We start from the raw sequence: 21,522 nt of genomic DNA, 5'->3' as shown, positions 1-21,522 counted from the left end.
TTCAAGGTTTTCTTCCCACAGTGCTGCTAAATTCTCTGAGCACAACTACAAAGGAGAAAAAAAAAAAGAGTGAAGGGAGTTATGGGGGAGGTGGGTAACAGAGAGAAGAACAGTGGGGGATGGAGGAGGGCACACACTTAAATTTAACCTGGAATAGCAACAACAAAATGCTCTGCCTTAACAAACACCTCAGAAGATAAGGCTCCTTGGAGTGTAATTTCTCCACAATATTTCAGCCTAGCAACTGTGTGCATTCCAAGGTGACACAGGTACAGCCTTCAGACTGCAGCTGTGCCAGGGCAGCAGAGGTAAGCACTTCCCTCCTGACACACTTGCAATGTTACCTACCAAACTCTGAAAATGGAGGATTCAAACACAGATTCATCAGGAAATGCCAAGCCGATGGGACTGACTAAGCAGCCAAATGGGAGCAAACAGACTACAGACCCCTCTGAGTTTCCAACAGTTTGCAAACACTCAGCACCAGCGGTGAGTTATGGGCTGACACATGCCCAGACACATATACCTATTTAACCCACTCAATTCTGTGACTGCTGCTGTTTTTCCTTATGTAAAAGCAATCACGGTAATTTAGAGACTTTTCAAGCAGTCTTACAGCACAATCCTATTGCCAGAAGCCTACATGTCAAGTTCTAGGACAAACTTTAAAAACATATTCACAAAGAGTATTTAGGTGTAGCAAGCAAGTAGCAGATATTGAATAAATATTCTTTTCGCGGCAGTGGTTCTAATCGAAAGTGCTGAAAAATGCTTGCTACAGCAGCCTTGAATACTACATTTCATACTGCAGAGCCATGGTTCTGCTGTGGTCTTCAGCACAGCATATTTTGACACCAGAAATTAAAGCCCACTAGAACAGTTCTATCGATCCTATCAAATAACCATGGACATCTCCCTTCCTACAGCAAAAAAAAACCAATTACTGTGGGAAACCATGAGGAATGCTGCAGCAGACTTGTAAAACAGAACATCGTATTTCAAATTCTTCCAGAGAAACTTTAGCCTGGCAAGAGAAATTGATTAAATTCACATAGCTGGGGAGTTGGGTGGATGAGGAGGGTGTGTCCCCATTTCGGTGCACTCATCTTTGTTGGGTAAATTTCTGCATTACTTGGGTCAATATTAGAAAAATACTGCTTTGAAAATTCTGTTAAGTGCTATGTTTGTATTTCTTCATGTAGTTCCTCAAACTACATCTTCAGTTTCACAGTGACAGCACAGAAGTAACAGTCCCATTTCCTCCCCCAATTACTTCTTGTGATTTAATCAAGAAAAGAGGTGGGTTTCCCTTTTCTTTTAGCCTTGCAGACTCAGTCACCACAGAGCCTGAACATCAGGTCCCTTGCTGCCCTTCTCCACCTTCCTCCACCTCCTCCATCTGAAATATGCTGGAGATGGGAGCAGGGCAGCCAACACGAGGAACCATTCTCCTCCAACTGGAAAAATCCCCAGGGGAAATTTGAAATAAAAATGCTGTCTCTCTGTTTAAAGTGTAGGAAATGTAAGTTTGCTGAAGCATCCTGTATATTATAGGCTCACTGACAGAAAATTGGAACTCAGGGAACCTAGGAGGCTGCAGATGCACCTCAGCTAACCCAGCAGAAGTCAGATCTGATTGAAGGAGAATGACTGTGAGCTCTAGAGTATTTAGATTTTTCACGTGCATGTTTTGAAGAAAATCACAGACTTTGGGACATAAGGAAAAAAACCTTAACGCTGCTCTCCTGCCACGCACAAGCGAAATGGAAGTCTACACGTGCACCCCAGTATGAGTTTTCTCACCAGTCCCTGCTTTCTCCCCAGAATCATCATAATACAATTGCAGCCACAACCTCTAAGTGCATCTTAGTTTTTCTAATCAATCCTGGTGTCATTTTCTTACACGAAATGCAACCAAAAGCTTATTTTTCAGTCTAATGCCATCTGAGTTTTCAGCCTTCTTAGTTTTCAGATCCCTAAAGTTTTCCACTGGAGATGCAAATGTTCCTATGGACAACTGAGAACTGCTATAAATAGGCTGCTCTCCTCAGATGTTTTTCACAGAGTTGGACAAAAATAGCCAACCCTCCTACCCCTTTCCACAAGTGGGGCAAAGCCTACTTGTCTGCCTGTTTTCTGGCTCACAAGCTGTGAACTCTCTTTAAAGCTTTTCTTCATTTTGGGGCATTTGCCCATGGAGCCATAGCTCACAGGTACCGACCCAGAGCCTTATTCCACATCAGAGTCAGGGCAAGAGACCAGATTTCAGTACTTGAGTGTTCATGTTCAAAGGTAAAATAGAACAACTACACACAACCAGCATGCCTGGCAGCCTACCAGCTTTAAACACCGGTATTGCAGAGAACAGGTTTCTTATTTCCAGCTGCATTAGCTCCATGGCTGGCAGATTTTTTTACAAGGTCACAATAGGACTTACATGAGGAGAATAAATATGTTAAGAAAATCCTTTTTGCACCAAACACAACATGGCAGGCCTTGTACTCTTGTGTTTGAGACCTAATTTAAGCAGATACATTAAATTATACAATGTGTGTTTGCACTTATTAACTCCAGATGTGGCTCTGAAAAGAGCTTTATGGTTTTAGGGGTTTCCCCCCGCCCCCCATTGTTTTTCACTGGACAATTCAGAAGGACATATGGCACTGCCTAAATAGCTTCCAGGATTTTCAGCCTGACAGCAATAACACAGCAAGGCTGACTGCAAGTCTGAGCCTTTTCAAGCTCCAGAGATGACAATAATTTTCCACCTCTCCTCCCAGAGTGAAAAATTACTTTATTTTATCGTATTTTCCTACTACTCTGGAACTCCACAATGTTCATCACAGAATAGATTTCTATTTTCATCAATGTAATATACTACTTTCTTTAAAATAAATACACATGCATAGTAAAGCTTTTCTTTTCCAGCATGTCACTAATTTCCCCATTGCTTGGCTCTGCACTTGGTCTGGAGGGAGTGGGGGAGGTTCCTACAAGACACCCAGACAAGCAGACAGGTGTGCTGCTCCATAAACACATTGCTCAAGTCACATGGTACTCGTTCTCCAGGTTGTTCAGAGACAAGATGCAAAAGGAGCCCCAGCAGTGCTTACACTGATGCAGTTGTGTTGGTGCTGGCCCACCACAGGCTCGCTGGGATTCCCAAATGAGAAGCCAACAAACACCATAAACCACCACACTCTGGTGAAGTCCCTCCCATTGCTGAGAACTGTCTCATCATGCTGTGACACTTCAATTATATCAAATCAGTGTCCTGAGGGCCACCAAACAAGGCTTAGATACATAAAGACCGAATAGGGTGGAATTATGGCCCGAGTACATCATTTTTATAAATACTGTAGATCCAGCCACTGCTACTTATCCAACAAGATTCATGAGCACTGCAGTAAGATTTTAAAGCACTGTCCTGCTTCTGTCTATGGGACTCAGCAACAGCTAAATGAAAGAATCAAATTGAATTGTCCTGGAACAGATTTTCAGAACAGCTTTTATCAGCTGGGTTCAGAAATGGTTGACAACTCTTCCCATTTCCATGGTATTGTCTCAAAAAAAAGGTCAACTTCTCTACAATAATATACACCGTACTGAATGCCTCTGCCATCCTTTTCCAGGGGATGGGGACCTTTGCCTTTAGTTTGGGTTTGTTTGCTTTTGTTTGTTTTTTCCTTTTGTCCTGTATGATTCCCACAAATACTGGAGTGGGAAGCCGTGCAGCAGCGATTGCAACATGACTGAAAAAAAGACACTTGGCAGATTTCACACATGAACTGAACACCAACACAGCAGCCAAGAAGATTCAGCACAGCAGAAGAACACACAGCAAAAAGTATTTTCTCAGGAACATGGGCTACAAATCCTCGGGTTTCAGTGCTACTTTCATCTACAGCAGCTGGGCATGATACAAAAATATAGCCCATTAAGCAGCGTTCAAGATAGTTCAAGGGTTGCTCCTGATCTGTTACCCAGCAGTGTGGTGCTGACATGAACTCCCTCCAGCTGAAGCCCTGCGAGTGCCCCCTGCACACAGGGGAAGCATGCACTGCGCTTTTCTATCATCCTTAATGCCTCTTTTCCTCAGGGTTCTCCCCATCCTCATCCCAAAATACTCACAGTGTCTTTTGACATTCAAGTCAACTGTCATTAGGACATGTAGTAGAACATGCAGCTGTGAAACAGGAATCCCAAAATACACAGGGAAAGCAAAGAAATAAAGGGACTTAAAATCCCACCTTAGCTCTGCCCCCCACATCTTCACAAGTATTGCTCCCCTGGTGTCAGAGCACCGAGGCAGCAGCTTTTGGGCTGCAACAAACTACATCTGCTCACTGGTAAAGGCATCTTCTGATCTGCTTCTTCATCTCCTGACCTGCTTCCTGCCTTCCCTGCAGCATCTCTGCCTGCACACCTGGCCAGAGACAGAGACCAGAGCGCTGCCAGCCCAAAGGCAGGAACATCCACCCTATCTGCAGCTCAGCCACAGCCTCGGCACAGGGCACAAACTGCTTCATATGTTAATGTCATCAGTCAGACGCAACCCACAGACATCTGGCACTTCTCTAGAGCAGTGTCCTTGCAAGATAAAAAGCCTTACAAATTCAAATCAATATTTTCACTACTGCATTAAATTAGCACTTCTCTGTTTCACATCTAATCCCAACTGCTTTCTGTCCACAAAGTGACCTGCTCAGGGAAGTGATCTCAACACCATATGCCACTGCTTACCCAAGCCAAACCAGCTCACTTGTTTGTCCTTGTCAACACCAGGGCAAGGCACAGAAAACTGCCATGGATTTGCCAGCAGCAAACCTCAAAACAACATATTTAATATAGTAGAACCTGACAGATTTTTGTGCTGGGGAAGCCTTCCATGACAGTCATTAATCTCAGGAATTCAGAACAGTGCTCTCTGGATCGGAGAATTATAGGTATCTTTGGGACGCTTTCCATAAAACACCCTAGGGGAAGACAGTGAATCTTATTTCTTGTCTTCATTCAGCATTAATGTGCACAGTTGGTAAACCCAAAATTACACACCACATACGTTTCCAGCTCTTTTAATCCAACCATCTCACAAAAGTAATGAAGGGAGATCACTTCCATTTTACAAGACTTCATATTTCACTGCAGCAAGTCCACAAAAGCCCCAGTCTTTTAAATACAAACTACTTAGACCCTGCCTCATTTAAAATAAACCACAATGCCATTTAGTATTTACAAGCACTGCTTTTCTCTCAGAGAGTAAGCTTTGAAAAGCTAAAAGGGAACTGATTTTGAGAACAGAGATTTCTCTTATTAGAAAAAACACAAGGCAATAAAAACCTGCCTGTAGGCATTAAAATCTTCAAAATCAGTACAATTTGAGACACTTTCTTAATCACAGAAACCCCACATGCCCAAGAACACACAATAAATTTTTCAAAAACCTTCACAGTCAAGTGACAAGACCCTTTGGATTAAGTCAGCCACTGTATAATTTCAGCAATGAGATCCCAGCAAAAGCACAGATAAAAGAACAGAACTGCCCCAAAGACAACTCACAAGAGAAAAATGAAAAGGACTAAGAAGAAACATGAACAACTGTATGAAGCATATTAAGCATCTCTCTTTCAGATACACACAGTGGAACCAGCACACCCATAAACCTCAATGGTTTTCAACTCAATTTGCAGCAGCACAGTGGGGATTAAGGCAAGAACAAAGCACAGCTCAGAGAAACAAACCTGTCATCAAACATGAAGTAGCCCTCCATGCTTTTCAGAAAGACTGCCCATGGCCTAGAAATAGGGAAAGCACAACTGCATTATACCCAGTGACATTAAGGTAGTGTTTTTCTGGTACTATCCTGTTGAAATTCTGCTCAGTAAACAAGAAGAGAAGGAAAATTTGGGCCAGAACATTCTCTGATGAAGATGCAGAACCCAAATCTCAGACAAAGGACAGCAAATTATTGAAGTATGATGAACTCATTCGCCATTAATAGATAACATTGTCCTAAAAGCTCTGGTCAAAGTAAGAGAGATAGTGTGAATGAGTGTGACTTCTCAGAAAACTGTTCAAAAATCAGAGCGGTCAGCAAAAGATTAACAAAAGGCTCCTACAAAACAGAGTGGCAAGGCTGTGTTTGTCTTCTCAGCTTAAGACATCCAGGTTTTGTTTTGATGTCATCATCTCTGTAGCATGAGAAAACCAGATGTACAAAGGAAGGCAGTCCTGTAGCAGCTGAGAAGTTGCTTATGGAAAGAGCAAACCTTCAGGGATTAGAATCAGTGCCCAGTGCCCAGCCAGCCCAACAGGAACACTGAGCAGGGAGGGCAGAACCACACACAGGTGAGCTCTGCCTTTGCTGGCTCACCCACAGGGGAGCAAAGCCCAGAGCCCATCTCCCTGGCAGTCAGGGCTGGGACACTGTGCCCTCCCCTGCACTCTGCTATCCTGAGAAGCCTAAATAAGAGGCAGACTGCAAACCCCACACAGAGGGGCCATGCTCTTGCGAGAATTGAGGCTTTTCCTTGTGCAGATTTCACCTGTGTGAGCTAACCCTGACTCACCACTTATACAGAATGTAACAGCTGCACATTAAAAACAATATTCTCTTTTTGCTATTTCTGCAAACAAAATAGGGTGAGTATACAAATTTAAATACAATGTTTCAGTTGTTAAAACACAGTTTAGCCCAGTATACAAGCAACATATGGAAAAATCATAGAAATAATTTAATTTGATTTAAAAGACAGATATGCCATTCTAAAACATGCCTGCAGTGACCTGTAAGGCAGCCTGACTTGGCTTCCAAGAGCTGTGAAAAAGGAAGGGCAGAGAACTGGTTTAATGACAAAATAGATCAAGTTTTGTATATTTGCTAATACATAAATAAATCAATCACCTGACCTACCACTACAGAATCAATTGTACAGTAGCCTTCAAACATGTGCTTTAATGCTTCATATTAATTCTGCTAAAATACAGTCCAACTAACCACCATGGATGAAGTCAGAATACACATTTAAATAAGAATTATGAACTTCTGTTGGTCAAATCCTGTCTCAAGAGATTTAACCTGACCTATATTTAAAGCAGCTATTTTGAAATGATTGCTCTATTTTTGTAGAAGGCAGTAAGACTGTCTCATAGTATCATTCTCAAGCATTCATCATGTCTCCTTTCCCTTCAAGGGTTCATTTTGTGGACTGATGCATTATAACACCACTTTTGAAAAATCACAGAAAAGTTATTTAAAACTCCAGTTTTAACAAACATAAAAAGGATCTTTAACAAAAATATCTCTGTATTTCCAGTTACTTCTCTTCATTCGCTGCTAAAATGTACAGAGCCTTGGATTTATTAGTTGTGCGTCATCTTTCCCTTTAATCTTAAATTCAGATTAAATTAGCACTTCTAAAAAACGAAACCCAGAGAGACTTCTCATGAGTGGAAAATCTGCCATGCTTATGAGCTTGAAGGCAAAATTCATGAAGGGAGATGTCTGCTCTCCTTTTAATTTCATATGCTGGTAACACATGACAAAAAACAAGTTCACTACATCGAGAATTCTAAAGCTCTGGCTTTTTAAATATAGTTACTTGTACAGACCAGCAGAATGCAATACCCACCCAAGCAGGCACTGCCCCAGGGCTCTGGCTCCCTGCAGGGGCTGAAGGAAACCATGGTGAGGATCTCAGGCTAAACCCCAAACACTCCAGTGCTGTGTACCATGCCCACACTGCCCTCAGAAAGTGAGAGCTGCTGGCAAAGTTCAAGCCAATGAAATAAAACTATACTGCTTTTCTGTGTGGAAAATCCCAATTTCTGTTCCCTGTGACTCATCTCTAAGACCAAAACCTCCAGTGCAAAATCAAATGACAGAAAGTAGAGGGAAGTTATTACTGGAACAGCAAAATGTCCCTTCCAGACATGCTGATACACCAACACCCAAGCATGACCTGTCAAGGCAGAGAAAGTATTTTTTAAAAACTCCAAAAAAATCCCCATAAAAAAGCTCTCCACACTTTAAATGGGAACCAGTGCCCTGCCAGGGCAGTGGCCAACATGCTAAAACGCAGTGGCAGTCACCAACGTTCTTTTTATCCAAAGGCAAGCCTAAGCCACTGATCAAAGTATCAAAGCATGTAGGAAAACAAATTCTAAAGCAGAAGAGAAGCTCCATGGGCAAGAGCCAGGACCTTCAGAAGGACAGTCTGGAATTGATGCCAGCCACAGGGTTATCAAAAGCATCCCTGTAAAAAGGGATGCTATGCCACTATCATTTTAGTCCTCTTCTCTTGACTGTTACTTTTCTTAGGCTTTCAGTAAATAGAAAAAAAAAACCTAAGAAACAAAGTAAAACCAAAGTATTTACTTCATGGGAAAAAATTAACTTACATTCTTTTGATTACAGAGTTAAAAAATCATTGTCAAGCAAATTTTACAGTGTACACATGGCATCCTAACAGATAGCTTTCAAATTGCCGTTCTGTTTGGTTTATTCAAGGAAACTCATGGATAAATGTTTGAATCATCCTGAGGAGACCCCCTTGAGGCTTCTGCTGCCAGTGACAGATGTTTCCACTGTAATGCAAGGCCTGTGTTTGCCCAGTAATTGGGTTCTCAGGTACCAATCTTTGGAGGAAAAAGAAAGCCACTCCTCAGGCCTACTTGTAAACTCCTGTTCCTGGGCTGACCTAAGGGCTAACCAATCCAATTAGCATTGACAGGGTCCTAAATTCTGTCTTATCTCCTTAGTTTGAGGCTGCAGGACCTCAGCTGGATACTGACACATCCTTTGTGCACTGCCATTTTCTGTCCCTGAACTGCAGGAACTGCCCCCAACCACTGCATTCACCTTCCCTCTGCACTGCTCTAGGCATGTTACACAGCACAGAGCAGGAAGACCTCAGCCACTGCAACCTCTTCTTCTGGCAGAAAAAGAATGAAGTGTCCTTACATATATTCTTTGTGTTTGTACAGAAGGACACTGCCCATTTTTAGTCAACAGCATTACAGATAATATTTACAGAGACAAAAATACAGCCCACGATCTAGCACAGGCCATTTTTGCATTCTGCAGTTTCTCTGACAAAGCAAATCACTGAAAAATTTAGATAAAATCAACAGAATTACATTTTAGAACAGCCTTAACTGACAAGTCTATCAAAACCACTCTCCTTTTGCCTCTAATGTTGAAGTTTTAAATTGTTTTACAACCATGACCATTTACATAAAGAGGAGAAAAATAAAACCATGTGTGAAATGATAAACACTACAAGAAAAATGCTTCTTCACTCTTTTCTGTAGATCTGGCCCCAAACATAAAACAAGAGGGAAACAATGACAATTCTTAATAAAACTTTAATCCGCCAGTCTTATTTGGTTTGGAAGTCAACCAGTTTCCCTATCCAATGGATTTCCCAAACAAAAACGTTCCATTGAAATAATTATCCATTGGAGACATCAGAGTATTCTTCCAGCCAGCAGTGGAACCTTATTTTCGCGTTAACTTTTAACACTGTCATTTTCTTATACTATTTAAAAATTCAAACGTGTACAAAATCCAGTAGCATTTGCCATTCAAGAGAGGTTCCCTCTATTGCTGATTGCTGCAAGTTTAACTCTGCACAATGCATTAACAGTCAAACTGAACTTGAGGGCACATCTTTTGCTTCAAGGTCTAGGCCACACAATTATACTAAAGATGCCTAGAACTGTTAAGGCTTGTATGTTTTCAGCAAGCATAAACTTCTTGTTAAAAGTCTCCTATGTGCCCACTGGAAATGGTAACCAAACCTGACAAAATGATGAATAGGTATTAGAATATTCTAGTAAAATTCCAAATGTGTCTCAAATGCATTTGTCCCATTATCCACCAGGTACGTGCAGGGGAAAAAAAAAAAAAAGCACCTGTGGCATTATTTATCTCAATAAATACATTGTGGTTGAAAACAGCAGGACTTCCTGAAGACCTGAAGAAAGTTCCCTTGCCCTGCTGCTCCATGTGAAATTCCCAGGAAAGCAGCCAGCCCCTAGGGCAGACAAAGATCATACACAGACCCTGTGCCTTTTGCTCCTGTTCAAGGACATAAACAGCAGAACCAGTCAAGTGCCCCGCTGCCCAAAACATGCAGGACAGAGGACCCTGGCAGGAAGGAGTGTGTCTTGCAGGATTCACAGCATCACATCACCTTGAAGAATGACTATCACAGTTTAAGAAGAGCCTCCAGCTGTGCAGCAATCTGCTCACATCTCCTTCTACCCAGGATAAGGAGATGAAGAAGATGAGATGATTTGATGCAGCCAGCCAAGCCAGCACACAGCAAGCGACAAATGTGACCCAACTGCTCCAAGAGCTGCCTGCCACACCCCTGGGACAGAGCTCTGGGGACAGCTTCTGACCTGGATCCACCCAACTGGCCCATGTCCATCCACTGAAACTCTGGGTGGGACAGAATACTTCTAGCTCCCAGAGCTGTTGAGAGAGACTTTGGGGGAAAACTCTCTCCATGGTTTACCCTGTGAGTTGAACTGTTAGTATCCATGTAAAGCACCAGCCTTGTGGTGAAAACAACACAGGAGAGCAGACTACAGAACTCAGAAACCACAAGAGAAGAGAAAGGGACCAAGAACAACCAAACATCATAACAGGGGACAGAGGTTTCTATCAATCCTGGGTCCATCCCCAGCCTACCAACACTGAAGATCCTGAGGTCCTACACTGGTTGTTTTCCCAAGTGTTTTAATCCTTGCGTCTAAACTGGAGGTGTGACAACCATTAGCTCTGAAACAACTGCCTCAGGAGTTCGTCTTGCAAGCAAGGGCAGACTTACTAGGGCTGCTGACACGACACCCATCACCTCCACTTCATCGTGGCTGCAGAAATCACTGCTCATAAAGCAGTTCCAGGTCCTTCCCAGCACAGAAGATTAAAGTAAAGCAGCATCCTTTTCTGTTTGACTGGGTGGCAAACTGCTGCAAGCAATTCCTGAACCCTTACAGCTGAAGCATGAGCCAGACTGTGACCCTGCCACCCAACCCAGTGTGGGCTGTTTGTAATACTGAGTCAGAAAATCAGCTGAGCTTGGCCTTTACCACTCCCTTTGCTTCAGAGTCAGCTACAACTCACAAGTCTGGCTTCAAATGCCACAGTTCCACATGTGGATAAGAGGGATAAAATATCAAGCATTTACAGGAGTTAAGCTCTGCTCTAAAGCAGAAGTTTGAAAAAGGAAGGTATGTACCACTTGTATGATTATACATTTAGTGTTACTGTTTTGCTTTTATAAACAAATTTATCACAGAAAGGAACAGACATTTTCAACATTCCACGCTTAGAAAAGCAGTAGCATATTTTAAAATTACCAGCCCTCCTCCACAAAGCTGTGCACTGCTTGCTAACAGAGATTCACAATCTCACAACAGCACAAAACATTCCTTTCCACTCCAAATGCTTCAGGAGGTACCTCCCTTCTAACAAAAAAAAAAAAAAAAAAAAAAAAAAATCAATGGCTTGGGCATTTTCTTGAGTCTAAATGTACAAACACTCATTTTCATTCCATGAATATAAATCATATTATCACAGAATCATTTAGGTTGGAAAAGACCTCAAAGATCAACACCAACCATTACCCCAGCACCACAAAACCATGACCCCAAGTGCCACATCCACATGTCTTTGAAATCGCCCCCAGGGATGGTGGCTCCACCACTGCCCTGAGCAGTTTCAATGCCAAACCACCCTCTCGGTGAAGACATTTTTCCTAATACCCAATATAAACCTCCCCTGGCACAACCTGAGATTATTTCCTCTTGTTCTATCACTTGTTACCTGGGAGAAGAGACTGATCCCCACCTTGTACAACCTCCTTTTGGGTAGTTGTAGAGAGTGATAAAATCTCCCTGAGCCCCCTTTTCTCCAGGATAAACACTCCCAGCTCCTTCAGCCACTCCCCATCAGACTTGTGCTCCAGATCCTGCACCAGCTACACTGGGGAATTGCTCCAGACCTCAGTATGTCTTGTCATGAGCAAGACAGATACTGAGGCCTGTAGCAGGATGCTCTGCCTAGGTGGGGGTAAAATAGCTCAGATTTTACCCTATTTGCAAATAAGTTGTAAATGCTGGATGCAGAAAGAGGAGTTCATACAAATTTTGGTGTTGAAGAATGCTGAGACCAGCCTGATTCACCAATCCCAAAGTTAAAACATTCTGAGGATGTGAAAAAACAGTGTTTCGTGACAGAAACAGGCACTGATGAGGATGTGGCAAAGATCCTGATAAAGAAAGCAGCAGGTGATAGCACTGGTAACTCTTCTGAAGCTGCTGAGCTGCAGGCTGCCCAGCTGGCACAGCTCATCTGGAAGCACAAGGTGATCCCAGAGAGTTTTTGCTCCAAGTTTGGGCTAAGCTCTACATCCTGAAGCTGGTGAAGTTAAAGTTTCAGGCTACCTGAATGTCTGGTTCCCAGTGGACTGTACTGCAGCTCTCGTTGTGTAAAGATTCCTGTATCAGTGTTGGTATTGGCACTGAGCTTCACAGTGGCTGCCTGCTGCAGCTTATGTGCTTTTTAAAGCACCTCTCAAACATCCTTATCTCTAGCACAAATGTTATGTTCTAATTAAGTAGAAAATAATTTTATCTTTAGATGAAATGTGATTCACTCCCCTAAATGCCTACCTCCTCATCTCTAAATAAAACTCATTTTAGTTAACAATTCAGTTTCATGTTTCAGCTGCAGCTCCTCTAGGACCTTTACCCTATGCACAATTCATAACCAACCCTACAACATCAAGGGCAGAGCCATAACAAGCCTAAGGGCCAAAATGAGCTGCAGTCAGGGCCCCTGGCTTGTGCCCAGAGGAGGCTGAAAAAGCAATTCAGAGCCACAGGTCCCTTTATTACATGCAGATGAGTTTAAGTCCACAAAAATAATAGCAGAAAACCACAAAGTTTCTTTCATCTTCTCTCCCTCCCTTTTTTTAAGACATGTCTGTCATGCGCAAAAGACACATTCTAATTCTAACGTAATCTTTTGTGGTTTGAGGGTTTTTACACTACGCAGAAAAAAGCACAGCCCAGAAGGACTGTGCTCATTAAAACACAATGAAAGATGACAACAGCAACAAAGAATGCTATCCTATCCTAGAGCTGTGTACCTTTACTTCCCTTCTAACAGCAATTCACTGAATTGCTGTGCATTAGTGCAGACCACACTATTACCGAACATGGCTTTACCTGGGAAATGTTCTCTCCTGAAGCAGGTGACAATCAGCCACAGGGCTGACTATCTCCTCTGTCACCTGCACTGGCTGCCCTCAGCACCACCTCAGCCATCAGCATGCGAGGGCCCTCTGCACTGACCTTTGAGAAATTCATCTGAAGCATAACACAGTTAATCTGTTCTTAAACAAACCCACCACTTCTGCTGAACCAATCCAACCGTGTGAAGTTTCCTGATGTGAGGGCACAAATCAGGAGAAGTTCCAGCACTCAAACCTCTCACAGCAGCTTCCTCAATCCCATCCGATCTGATGCAATGTGAAATAGGAATTGCAGCAGTTTTCACTCCACTGTGGTTTGTCTACTTTCATGGAAGGATTCAATCACATTCAATTACTTTACTGCACTACAAAATGTAGATTTTTTTAAAATAAAATAGACTGATTTGAACTCTCTAGATTGTATAGATCCCTACACGGCACACAAAACTATGTTCCTTACTTTTTTGGAAAACAGACAAACAAAAATCCTTACAAAGAAAAAAAAAAAAAAACACCAAAACAAACAACCCCCAAGTGTTTCAATAAAGAAAGACTGCTAAAACAACATGTAACCATAGCTGTTTTTAAACACACCTATAGACCACTATATGTTGAAAACAAAACATGAGGACACTTACAGAACTGTAGACTGAGGCTCAAAAAGGCTAATAAGGCTGCCAAGGCCAGCAAGAACAGAAAACGGTTTCGGAAAAGCATTATTATTATTCACTCTGCTTGCTCTTCATGGTTTCATCTTCAGATATCTGTGGTTCCTGCAAACAACAAAACAGTGGCAAATATGTATTTCAGAAGTGGAAGCATCAGTTATTCTTTAAAGGCAGGCACACAAGGCAATTCAAACTGGCAACAACAAAATGGAGAAGTTGCTTTCACCCTAACAATAGGATTAACTGTATTTCCACAACAAAACTTTCAGGTAAATAAGAAATATTTCCATTTTCCATAAAATTAGGCTGTTCCTGCAAACACAGGGTTAATACTCCCATTCACAATTCTTAAGATAAAAAAGAGTAAGAAAAGCTGTCAACACCACTACACAGTAAACAAAAAAGTAATAAAGCCTCAGCAGTTGTTACTCATTGCAAAAACAAAAATACAAAAAACTCAAGCCCTCTCCTAAGAACATCCAAACACACTTTTCCTTGCAAAATGACATTCTGAAGAGTAGAGGATTTGCTGAAGTGCCCTGTTTTCACAGATGTACGTTTTCCTGTGGAAAACTGCTCTATATATGGGATGAGAGGGGGTTGCTCTCCCACCCCCCAAGCCTTTTTTTTCTTTTTTAAACAACCAGCTGCTCTTATATGCAAGAGATGCCTCCTCCTAGCACTGACAGTGTGTTGCAGGAAATTGGTTAGTCTTGAAAGAAACCTTCTGAGATTCCCAGATCCTTTGAACTGAGTTCTGTTTATGACAGAACACTCAAACCTGTTGACAGAAAGTAACTTTTTCCCCTCCACCATTTCCTTTTTGCCCCAGAACTTATTTCCTCACAGAAAGAGGCCTCTCTTTATTTTTCCTGCTTTTGAGAATGACAAGTCTTACATATACATATAATTAATACATATTTGCTCACCGAAATTCTTCTGGACTCCAAAAACTAACCATCTTAGCAAGATTTTCCTCTCTGACTCTTGATAAAACCACAACCTCAAAATTTCAATTTTTTTCTACACTGCCCCCTTTCCCCCCTGCCCCCCCCCGCCCTCAGTTAATTTTCTTACTAGTATTTGGAAAAGTCTCAGGAATCATTGAACTTATTTTATCCACTGGGGTTGGTATTGAAAAGAGTTGTGTGATTACAATAAGTGAAATCCATTATACCCATACATTTTGCAGGACTGAGGTCTTTGCTTCTCATTTTACTTGGACAGCTACCTTTACAGCTTTTGGAAACTGTGGAAAAATGGAAAGATCTGGAGATTCTGAGAAGTAAGAAACCAGAGTCATTACTGTATTTGGGAAAAATATGGTGCCAACAGCACCATAAATGGCATGTGCAAGCGGTAATAAAAACAAAGTAAAAAGAGAGGAAGAGGGAGAGTTGGAAGGAACAATAATTTTAAGAGTTCTCAATGTCAAAAAATCACAGCTCATCCTGGAACATCCTAGTGAAAGCCAGGCAGAAGCAAAACTGAACTACACCACTGCAATTCAACAAAGCTGTGAAGGATAGAAGGTAAAAGGATTAGTGTATGTCAAACACCAGGACAGAATAAAGCAGTTCAACCAAACAGATGGGACAACAGAAGGAACCACAGGAAAAAGCAAAAAATAGATTTAGCAGGGAGGAGAAGGTAAAATCTGTTAAAAAGCTCTCAGGAACAAGAGGTCTTGTGTACAGTCTACAAAGATTAATAATGTTGTTGCATAAAATAAAGCTGCCACCAAAAAAAACATTAAAGACTGAAAAATAGGAGATCTTACACACTTCATATTAGCAAAATGTTTTCCTGAGTAAGCTTAATGAGCTTTAAGCCTTAATTGCAAGATCAGAAGCTTTAAAACATTGAGTGTGAAAGGCATCATTCAAGAAATTACAAAGTGGAAAGAATTTTCTTTTGAATATGCTTTGGTTTGCTAACAAATTAAAAGTTGCTCTGTTGCAACTTATGTGGAATAGGAAGAGCTCCTGCTGAGAAGCTGTTAATTAAAAGCCTGTCAACACAATTTGCCATCAGCTCCTCCTTGGCACAAAGCTGCAGGGAATCAGGTGAGGGTATGTGAGACTGAGTCCTGAAGCCTCTGCTCCTCCAGGCTGGCACACAAGGTACTCCCAGGGCACAGCTGTGCTTGGTCAGCACATGTGAAGTGAAGGCAGTACAGTAAGAATCATGACCACTCACTGAAGTGAGCATTGGTAAGCTAAAAAAAGATAAAACAAAACCTGGAGGAGAGAGAAATAAAAGCAAACCAACCTTATCTTCCCACGAAACTATTCTTACATGCAGATGAAACAAAACAACAAACCACAGAGCAAAACACATTGGGGTGTTCGGGACAGAGTATGACAGAGCAAGAGCACTGCAGAGCATTCACTGCTAACCTGACATGTAGGCACTGCTGGTCTATCTGTTTACCCACGACAGAGTGCAGGTCCTGGCCCAGCCTCAACATCTGCACACTGTGAACTTCCAAAGGGCAATTCCAACACCAGCGGCCAGCTGGGCTGCAGGAATGGGCCTGGCTCTGTGTTTCCCAGCCAAGTAAGTACTTACTCTGCTTCCAAAGGGGAGTGAGCACCACACTGAGGTGGGACTCAGTGCCAGGAGCAGCAGCTTCTGACATGTGCCCAAAATGCAGTGACTGATGCTCATCCCTGAGACAGGCAGGTTTAGATTGGATATTAGGAAAAATTTCTTCACAGAAAGGGCTGTCAAGCATTGGAACAGGCTGCCCAGGGCAGTGGTGGAGGCAGCATCCCTGGAGGGATTTAACAGACCTGTGGATGTGGTGCCCAGGGACAGGGTTTGGTGGCGGGTTTGGCAGTGCTGGGGGAACGCTTGGATGACCTTTTTCAACATAAACAATTCCACAAGTCTGTTTCTATAAATGCAGTACTTGATAAAGACGACCTATACGACTCCAAACATTTCAGTCACGCTAATTTTAAAGGTGACACACTTAAACAGTTTAGAAATTCATAAGGATAGTCATTAATAAAGCATCCTACATTGAAATGCGGGTAAGTAAAAGGCTACTTCTCAGTCACCTTTTGCAGCATACTTACGTACATAACCACACACAGAAAGTAACTTTTCCTTTTAAACACCATCCAAAATCTCAACTCATCAAAACATGCCAGAATGACTCAGAGCATTCAGAGCACCCTCAGTACTTACCTAATCCCACACAAGTGCTGGTGTAAGGTGTTATTGCATGCTCACACAAAGGGAGAAACAGCCTTATGGTTGAAGACCAGGCCAGGGAGTCAGGAAAAATTAGTAACTACCTAGAAATGCTGGGAGAGAGGCAGCCAGCCTGGAGCCCAGGCAAGGCACAAAGCTGGAGCAGAGCAGCTGGCAGCACTAACCTACATTCTGTTCAGCACTGGAGGGGCACTGCCAGCCAGGGCGCCACACACAACCTCCCCCCGGCAGCATTGCTTGACTGGCTAAACTTCTTTTGTTTACGTCAGGCCCTGAAAATAACTTTACATCAATGCTTTCAAAGCACTTGTGAGACGAGATGTGACACTAAACCAGCACTGCCAAGCCCCTGTGCCAACTGACTGGTGCTATTACATCCTCTAAATCACCAGCATCCATCTATAACACAAACCTACTCTCCAGCATGAAGCGTAAGCACAGAATTATTCTGACTCACCATGACAGCTTAAATGAATTTACTTGATTAAAACAGCATGTCTCCATAAATAATCAATAGTACTCCTCAAAGTCTGCCTCAATAAAATTACTGTATTTATCTGATGTGCTGCATCAAAATGACATTGTCTACTGAAATGCAAGTGAGCAAAAGTGGTCACGATGAAAAAACCATCAAAGACAAATGGAGACTTGGCCCCAAAAGGAAAGTAGTGCTCAGTCTGCACATAACTACCTGCCAGAGACAGAGAAAAGTATATTTTGGAGCAAGCTAATAGAGTATAGGAGGGAGAACAGACAACAAAAGGTTGATTTGGAGTAACATTCAGAGATAGCTTTAGAAAAGGTCACAGAATAACAAAGGGACCCACCCATCAGTCTGATATCTCTACACTGCAAAAGAGATTCTAACTATCATTTCTTTTTTTATATTTGTTTTGCTATTCATCTACATCTGTGGGCTTATTTTTTGACAAAGCCTGTTTTGAAGGCATCTGAAATGAAGGTGACAGTTCCTGCTACAATTATAACGAAAAGTTCTGCTTTGACTTTCACTTTAACTTGTGATGCTCCACCAATCACTCCCCAGCCATTGGGCAGCAGCCTACCAGACACATTTTTCATCTACTCACAAGTCCAGCCCCCAGACAATTTCAGACAGTGAGTTCATCCTCTTGAATTAGCAACTACAGTAAAGAGTTGTGTCAGCAAATGGCACAAGCCAAACCTTTTCTTTGGCACTTCAAGCGATTTGCCTTTTTTTCCTGCAGGAATGCAAAATAGTGGCTGGGATTTTCTGGTCATGACCAAACCAACCAGTGCTATAAAGATCCATGGCAGGAACCAGAATAGAGTGGAAATGGGAACACGCAGCAGAACCAATTCCCTGGTCAGCATGACCTGCTTAGTTAGTGATGCTTGTAATTGTCACGGTGAGAAAACGCTCACAGAACCCCTGCAGCCACTGTAGCACCAGCAATTTAAATTGGACATATGATCCCTGCAACACTGAGGGTGCATTTTGCACAGCATCACAAAGTAACACAGCATCTGTGATACTGTTCAGCACTATTCTCCATTTTCCCATTGGAAAAAAAGAAACACATTTTTTTTTAATAGCATTTAAGAAAAATAGGTCACAACACTTGGTGCAAATAAATGCATTTCTAAAAAGAGTAAAAGCAGCTCATGATTGAAAATATTAAATAAAACCTGCTCAGTAATGTTATTCATGTTAGCTCATCCACGCCACAAGTCAAGCTGGAAGTCAATAACCACAGGACATGCAAAACTCAGCTGAAAGTAGGAATAGGTCAGCAGCCTCATGAAACAAAAACAAACAAAAAGCCACACACACGAAAAAAACCCCAACACCTAAGTGAAGATAAAGAAAGCCATGATAAAAAACGGAACATGTACCACTCCACAAGTTAGGCATGGAAACAGAGAGTTTCAATAACAGTGCCTGTCCAAAAGAATATGGCTACATGGTAACATGTAAAAAACTAATAGTTACTTATAAGATACTTTTGTTTTTAACTACTTAACATTTTGCCAACAAGTATCTGATTTTAAAAGAAAAACAGCTAAAATGCTGATGTTTACTATATTTTAGCACATTAAAATGTCCACATCCAAGCTTTTCTTGTCTTCTGTTTGCAAGTTTCTTCCCTACCTAGCCAGTTCTAAAATCCTCCTACTGGCACAGCTGGTCCTGCAAAGTGCAAAAGCAATGGTCCAGCAGTACTGCCCAGCTTTTCCAGGGAGCAGCACAAGCGCCCACTTCATACACGCCAAGGGATCAAACAGATCTTGCTTGAACAATTCTGTCCCTCTGTACAGCGGTCACTTTCCCAGTGCAGCAGATTTCCCCCTGAATTTAATAATTCAGGACACTGACGAGTGCTGGGCACAGAGAAGTGATGAAGGGCTCAGCCAGGCTGAACACTGACACACCTCAAAGATAATCCACTGCTCTCAAAATACAAGGCTCCCTTGACTCCAAAATCTGGGCTTTTAAACCTCAAGGTGCACAAGCAGATGAACTGGTGAACATTTTAAACACTTCTCCTAAGCAGCTTTCAAGTTCGAGCAGGACTCTTATAAAGTTTTACACTGGAAATGCCAAAAAAGCCACCTTTAGCTGTTTCCTTCTCTTCAGTTCTGTCCTGCCCAGTCACCATCAGGAGCTGCCTTCTTTCAGATACCACATGTTAAAAGATGTGAGCAGAACAACTCTTTGCGTAGTTTAGGTTTGCATTTGATGTTGCCAGTCTCAGTCCTTTAGAATGTATTTGTTTTACCGAACTTAGAACCTACCGGTCTGTGAATCTCCTGGAACTCGGCAATAAACACAGTCACGCAGAGACACCTATGTTCAAGTTTTTTGCATTAATGTTATAGTTAATGCAGTGTAACATTAGAACACTACAACTATTCCTCATGAGTTTCACAGCATTGGAAGTTGACTTATTCAGTAGCCAAAAATCTCTCAGCTTCTGGAATTTCTTTACACTTAATCAATTTTCTGATTAAATGATGCCCATGTTATCTTGAACAAACATAACTGAGTTTAAAAAAAAAAAAAAAAAAAGCATGGAAACTGTTAAAAAGGCATGCAAAGATCATTAAGTGTTGGATTTTAATTATTTTTCTCACCCTTGCACAGCAAACCATTTAGGTGTGTCAGCTTAACTCCCTGTACTCTGACCAATAACTGCCTTGCAAGGAAACACTTCTAAAATCAAATCCTTCTGAAAACTCAAACAAGTACTTTTGGAAGAAATGCCATAACTGTGAGTTGTAAATACCCTTATAAACATTTGAAAACCAAAACAGAGGTTTTTTTAAAGTCCAAGCACAGTAATTTCTGTCATGAAGTCACTAAATGGGATAAATACTGCAATTTCTACATAATCAATGTTCCTAGAACTATTAAGAAAAATATAAGTAAATACATGAACTAATTTATGTATGAAGAAAACCATAGTTTCAAAATGTAAGGTACTATAAATATCTGATTCTTTGGGGATGAAGTCATCAACCTAGAACGCTCTTTTCGTTCCCCATGCTCTCTGTTATTCCTTAAATTATCAGTACTTGTGAGAGAAGTTCTCAACAGCTGCAATTCAAATAATGTTTCCATGCCCAACACATCCTTTCAGTAAAAATAAAGAAATAAAACCAATATAAATGTAGTCTCCTTTTCTCCCAGAACACTTTCCCTTTAGAGACTCAGCTTGGAGACAGCTTGCTGCCTTCATGCCCAGGCTCTGGCAGCACCCTGACAGCAAAGGCATTTTTGCTCCTACCAGCTTCACTGGTGTATTTACACAGAATATCCAGTGTTCCCATCAGCCAGGACACAGGGGTGACATGCCCCTGCCTGGAGGAACTTAACAAAAGTCTAAATTAGCTCTGACAGTAAACAAAGAGAAAAAGCAGGGCTGCACACAGAAACAATTATGGAATGTTTATTCCAAGCTGTCTGCAGACCTCTTTATGCTCTACTTTGTCACAGATTTAGACATCTGTTTAGACCAGAGGACAAAACAGTGGTCAGCAGCAAAATTCCCCCTTGCCAGCTCACATATTGTCTCCCTTTCGATTTGTACTTTTAGTCACTGATGCTCTGTACCACATCACTCTGGGGGCTCAGAGCCCAGCCTCTGTGAGTTCTGCTCCACATCAAGGAAAACACACAGGGAAAGCTCCACATGACACCCACAGGAACCTCTGAGCTCCTTTAGCAGAGGTGTCTGTTTGGCACGATCAACGCGGCTCTAATCTCAGAGAGTGCAGCACAGTCCCAGAAGAAGGATGTGGGTTTGAATCTGAAGCCACGTTTTGGACAGAACATGATACAGCATGAACTGCTTCCCTCAAACCACAGAGAAGCTTCACTGCTG

The 21,522-nt window shown here is 41.9% G+C and overlaps 1 protein-coding gene across 1 annotated transcript in view; it reads right to left on the bottom strand.

Moving 5' to 3' along the window:
* PXYLP1 (2-phosphoxylose phosphatase 1) overlaps nucleotides 1-21,522 on the bottom strand; it is a 48,403-nt gene that overhangs the window by 19,780 nt on the left and 7,101 nt on the right. Inside the window, exon 2 of the mRNA XM_066194212.1 lies at nucleotides 13,907-14,041. Within this exon, the coding sequence (XP_066050309.1) occupies nucleotides 13,907-13,985 (79 nt within the window). The 5' untranslated portion in view covers nucleotides 13,986-14,041. The remainder of the gene's footprint in view (nucleotides 1-13,906; nucleotides 14,042-21,522) is intronic.

This window comes from Chamaea fasciata, unplaced genomic scaffold (assembly GCF_029207755.1).
Source record: "Chamaea fasciata isolate MVZ Bird 193981 ecotype frontalis unplaced genomic scaffold, bChaFas1.0.hap1 SCAF_11, whole genome shotgun sequence".
Classification (NCBI taxonomy): domain Eukaryota; kingdom Metazoa; phylum Chordata; class Aves; order Passeriformes; family Sylviidae; genus Chamaea; species Chamaea fasciata.
Note: the sequence above shows the minus strand (reverse complement) of the source record. Positions and strands in the feature narration are given on the sequence as shown.